This window comes from Bombina bombina, chromosome 8 (assembly GCF_027579735.1).
Source record: "Bombina bombina isolate aBomBom1 chromosome 8, aBomBom1.pri, whole genome shotgun sequence".
Lineage (NCBI taxonomy): Eukaryota > Metazoa > Chordata > Amphibia > Anura > Bombinatoridae > Bombina > Bombina bombina.
The window spans coordinates 133,325,503-133,331,748 of record NC_069506.1 but is presented as its reverse complement, the minus strand read 5'-3'; the positions used below and the strand labels follow the sequence as shown (position 1 = coordinate 133,331,748).

The window sequence follows — 6,246 nt, the reverse complement described above, 5'->3', positions numbered from 1 at the left end:
CGCTCCACTTGAAATCTAGCCCATAGTAAGTAGGGCAGCAAAACCCTCTCAGAAATGTGCCCTTTGCTGAATGCATACCCCTAAACCCAGATGTGTCTCCTATGATTATTTCATATAAAAATATTACACTACTGTGACCAAAAGTAACATTAAATAAAGCATTTTTTTTAGTTATTCCTACATTTACCTTCCAAACCTCTAAATTTACTGACCAAACAATTTTTTAGTTTCAAATTAAACTTATTTTATAAATCGTAAAGTCAACTAGTTCAGTCTTATCTTACAATAATATTTTCTATCTGCAGGCTTGCTTTAATGACTGAATGTATGGCACTGAAAAATCAAAGTGTATGTGATTTTATTCTTTTAGGTTTTTCGGAAAAACATATTTTGCTTTCTTTACCCATAGCAGTGATGTACACAATGATTCTAATGGGAAACCTTGTCATTTTTAGCATTATTCACATTGATAATCATCTTCAGGCCCCTATGTATTTCTTTCTCAGCTACCTATCAGTCTTAGATATTTGTTATTCGTCAGTTACTTTTCCTGCAATGCTTTTCACTTCCATAACAGGTAACAGAAGGATATCCTTCAGCAGATGTATGACACAACTGTATTTTTTCGTGTCACTTGGAGGAGCCGAGTGCCTTTTACTTGCAGCCATGGCTTATGACAGATATGTGGCTATATGCAGCCCACTGCAGTACCCAGTCATCATGAATAAGACATTCTGTTCACAACTAGTTGCCGCATCTTGGTTCTGTGGCTTCTTTAACTCTGTGCTTCATACAGTGATGACATCCAAACTGTCTTTCTGTGGCACTACACATGTCAATCACTTCTTCTGCGATGTTCCACCTTTGTTAAAAGCATCATGTGCCGATACACAAACCAGTCAGATATTATTATACATTGTCAGTGTTTTCCTAGGAATGACTCCTTTTGCATTTGTGGTCCTCTCATATGTTCATATCATTTCAACCATCTTGCAAATTCGTTCTGCTGCAGGAAGGCGGAAAGCTTTTTCCACGTGTTCTTCCCACCTCATTGTCGTTACAGTGTTCTATGTAACGGCAAATTTTAATTATATTGGTCCAGCTCCAGGAGATTCTTTTGACGTTGTACAATTATCATCTCTGTTATATAGTATCATGACACCTTTGTTTAACCCCGTAATCTACTGCTTGAGAAACAAAGGTGTAAAACAGGCATTGAAGAAATCATTATTTGGTAATCATGTTTATTTTTGAGTTCAAAATGTTGATATACAGTGGATATAAAAAGTCTACACACCCCTGTTAAAATGTCAGGTTTCTGTGTTGTAAATGAGACAAACATAAATCATTTCAGAACTTTTTCCACCTTTAATGTGACCTATAAACTGTACAACTCAATTGAAAAACAAACTGAAATCTTTTAGGTAAAGGGAAATAAAAATAAAAAAATAAAATAATATGGTTGCATAAGTGTGAACACCCTTTTATAAGTGGGGATGTAGCTGTGTTCAGAATTAAGCAATCACATGTTTGAGTTCACATATATATCTATTTTCCTAACCAGGGCCTCGACCACAATCTATTAGCAATTTTCTCCCAAAAATGCTTTTAATTTTCTGACTGAGGGTCAGATAACGTGTGGCATGCTAAAAAGTTACGCACAAGCAAAAAGGGGTTTATCCCGGCTGTTTGTGTGTGTCGGGTATAACAAGTTAAAAATAAACGCAAATGAGAAAAATCCCGATTTATGCCAGAATGATTACAGTGTCCTCAGAGCTCTGGTTAATTGTTTCGCAAAACAAAAAGTGTCAAAAATACACTGCGAAACAAAACACACCAAAATACATTACAACGCACAGTTACACTCATAATAACACTCAATGAGATTATGAGTTTTGCGTTAGAGGCTATGTGGTGCTAACGAGCAGTTTTCTCTCACCACTCACTTACATGCAGCGCTGGTATTACAGGTTTTCAGAAACCCGTCGGTAAAAGACAAGAAGTGAGCGTAGAGCAAAATTTAGCTCCAAATCTCACTTCAATACCAGCACTGCTTAAGTCAGCGGTGAGCTGGTGTAACGTGCTTGTGCACGATTTCCCCATAGGAATCAACGGGGAGAGCTGTCTGAGAAAAAGTCTAACACCTGCAAAAATGCAACGTATAACTCACTAACACAGCCCCATTGATTCCTATGGGGATATAAAATGTATGTCTATACCTAACACCCTAACATGAACCCTGAGTCTAAACACCCCTAATCTTACACTTATTAACCCCTAATCTGCCGCCCCGACATCGCCGACACCTACATTATATTATTAACCCCTAATCTGCCACTCCGGACACCGCCACCACCTACATTATACTTTTGAACCCCTAATCTGCTACCCCCAACATCGCTGACACCTACCTACACTTATTAACCCCTAATCTGCAGCCCCCAAGGTCGCCGCCACTATATTAAACATATAACCCCCTAAACCTATATTAAACAAATAACCCCCTAAACCTAAGTCTAACCCTAAACCTAACACCCACTAACTTAAATATAATTAAATAAATCTAAATAAAACCTACTATTAATAACTAAATAATTCCTATTTAAAACTAAATACTTACCTATAAAATAAACCCTAAGCTAGCTACAATATAACTAATAGCTACATTGTAGCTAGCTTAGGCTTTATTTTTTATTTTACAGGCAAGTTTGTATTTATTTTAACTAGGTAGAATAGTTATTAAATAGTTATTAACTATTTAATAACTACCTAGTTAAAAAAAATACAAAAGTACCTGTAAAATAAAACCTAACCTAAGTTACACTAACACCTAACACTACACTATAATTAAATAAATTAATTAAATTAAATCCAATTAACTAAATTAAATTAAATTAGCTAAAGTACAAAAACAAACAAACACTAAATTACTGAAAATAATAAACAAATTACAAGATATTTAAACTAATTACACCTAATCTAATAGCCCTATTAAAATAAAAAAAGCCCCCCCAAAATAAAAAAAACCCTAGCCTAAACTAAACTACCAATAGCCCGTAAAAGGGCCTTTTGCGGGGCATTGCACCAAAGTAATCAGCTCTTTTACCTGTAAAAAAAAAATACAAACACCCCCCAACAATAAAACCCACCACCTACACAGCCAACCCCCCAAATAAAATACTAGCTAAAAAAACTAAGCTCCCCATTGCCCTGAAAAGGGCATTTGGATTGGCATTGCCCTTAAAAGGGCTGTTAGCTCTTTTGTGGCCCAAAGTCCCTAACCTAAAAATAAAACCCACCCAATACACCCTTAAAAAAACCTAACACTAACCCCCTGAAGATCAACTTACCGGGAGACGTCTTGGAGTGGTCCTCCAGACGGGCAGAAGTCTTCATCCAAGCCGGGCAGAAGTGGTCCTCCAGACGGGCAGAAGTCTTCATCCAAGCCAGGCAGAAGTGGTCCTCCAGACGGGCAGAAGTCTTCATCCAGACGGCATCTTCTATCTTCATCCATCCGGTGTGGAGCGGGTCCATCTTCAAGACATCCGACGCGGAGCATCCTCTTCATCCGACGACTAACACAGAATGAAGGTACCCAAGATGGCGTCCCTTAGATTCTGATTGGCTGATAGAATTCTATCAGCCAATCTGAATTAAGGTAGAAAAAATCCTATTGGCTGATGCAATCAGCCAATAGGATTGAAGTTCAATCCTATTGGCTGATCCAATCAGCCAATAGAATGCTAGCTCAATCCTAATGGCTGATTGGATCAACTATTAGTTATATTGTAGCTAGCTTAGGGTTTATTTTATATATAAGTATTTAGTTTTAAATAGGAATAATTTAGTTAATGATAGGAATTTTTAGTTAGATTTCTTTTAATTATATTTAAGTTAGGGGGTGTTAGGGTTAGGGTTAGACTTAGATTTAGGCGATAATAACTTTAATATAGTGGCGGCGACGTTGTGGGCGGCAGATTAGGGGTAATAAATGTAGGTAGGTGGTGGCGATATTAGGGACGGCAGATTAGGGGTTAATAATATTTAACTAGTGTTTGCGAGGCGGGAGTGCGGTGGTTTAGGGGTTAATATATTTATTATAGTGGCGGCGATGTCCGGTTCGGCAGATTGGGGGTTAAAAAATTTATTTTAGTGTTTGCAATGTGGGAGGGCCTCGGTTTAGGGGTTAATAGGTAGTTTATGGGTGTTAGTGTACTTTTTAGCACTTTAGTTAAGAGTTTTATGCTACGGCTTTGTAAAACTCTTAACTACTGGCTTTAAAATGCGGTACCAGTCTTGACAGGAAAGGGTCTTCCGCTCACTTTTTGGCAGACTCGTAATACCGGCGCTATGCAGGTCCCATTGAAAAAAGAGGATACGCAATTTACGTAAGTGGATTTGCGGTATTGTCAAGTCTGGCCAAAAAAGTGAGCTGTACACCTGTACCTGCAAGACTCGTAATACCAGCAGGTGTTAAAAAGCAGCGTTAGGACCGGCTAACGCTGCTTTTTTACCCTAACACAAAACTCGTAATCTAGCCGACTGTCTGGTAAAAAGTATTAAATAAAAAAATTGCATAAAAAAAATTATAGGGCTCAAAGATATGAGGTCTAAGGTGTTAGAAAAAAAATAGACTGCAAAGGGCTTTAATATAGACATACATACATATACATGTTTCAATATGTATATATGCCTATATATATATATATATATATATATATATATATATATATATATATGTTTATATGTGTACATATGTATTCATATATTTATAGACATATTTGTGCACATATAAACACATACATTTATATGTATATATATAAAATCATATACAGTATATATACATTATATACATTAAGACTTTTTTTCTAACACCTGAGACCTCATATCTTTGTTATAGTGTGTATTTACTGTAAATATTTCACATAGCAGAATATGTTCTATGTATTTATAAATAGATATTGCTTTATGTACATGTACATATCTATACCTATACCTATACCTATATATATATATATATATATATATATATATATACAGTATATATATATATATTGTGCCCAAAAAAATCAGATGTATGTAGAAATATGTATTTATGAAAAAATAGAACATATTATGCTATGTGAAGAACATTGGACATTTTTTGCTCCATTGACTTTTATTAAGAAATACGTTATTATGCATGCAATTTTCTAAGTTTGCGTTTTACACACATCGGGTTAGTGTGCGAGCGAAAAACTATTTACTTTCAACTTGTAAAACGAGTGTTACCCGATGTGCACAAAAAAGCTTACTTATAGCGGAGTTGGCGCTCGAGTGGGAGTGTTAAATACCGCTCCACATGTAATCTGGCCCTGAATTGGGAGGCAAGTTTCTCGAGTGATCACAATTCAATATCGTTTTGTTTGTTAAAACCTCACCCCTAACAAAACAAATTTACAACCGATAAGCTCCAGGAAAGAATTTTTCACGTGTAAAGAATTAATTTTCTAAATATAAATATAAAAAAAATAGACTCTTCAGGTTACAGGAATGATCTATTCATGTAACCCCTTGTTCACTGTGCAAGAAAAATACACATTTACATGTGTGACATTAACTTATTGTCAACCAACCAGCAAAGAAAGTGGGTGGATTCTACAAGTAGCAGTATAGTCCCAGCTCCAAAACTATAGATATGTGTATATCCAATAGTGAATACTGGATATAGGGGTAACTATCCTTGGTACAAAATCAGAAAGATGATAAGTCAGTCAAATGCGGCCCCCACCAAAGCTAGATTCTGGGTGAAAACTAACTTTGGATGATACCTCACACACACATATAGCGCTGCAGAAGTAGGTGTCTCACCACCTGGAAGAGAGTCCATATAGACTTACATATAACTCCGAATGCTCTATTCCTCCTCCATGTGTATTTCCGCAGAACCAAGCTGCGTGACAGTGCTGTACTCAGTCGGCTCCCAAAGCAGGTCAGGAGGCGTGTCGCATACACGCTGGCATCAATTCCATCACCGACCAGTCACTTTTACTGTTGGATCCAGAGAGCCAATCCAAATGGTAGGAGGCGTGTCACATACACGCGGTTGAACCAATCAACCCGTCTCACTCTGAAGGTGTATTCCAGGGGTTCATTTGCAAAGTCGGTTTAATGCAAACAATATGTTGGTAAAAAGTCCACTGTGTGTTCCGCTGTGAGAAGTTCTCTATAGTAAGGGCGGCATAGGCTGCTGCTGTAGAAAGTTCA

General features: G+C 36.9%; 1 protein-coding gene across 1 annotated transcript; it reads left to right on the top strand.

The window, feature by feature from the left end:
* Positions 1-327: 327 nt before the first annotated feature.
* On the top strand, positions 328-1,254 carry LOC128638876 (olfactory receptor 5V1-like). The gene has a single exon (XM_053691004.1). The coding sequence runs from the start codon at positions 328-330 to the stop codon at positions 1,252-1,254; it is 927 nt and encodes a 308-aa protein (XP_053546979.1).
* Positions 1,255-6,246: the final 4,992 nt, after the last annotated feature.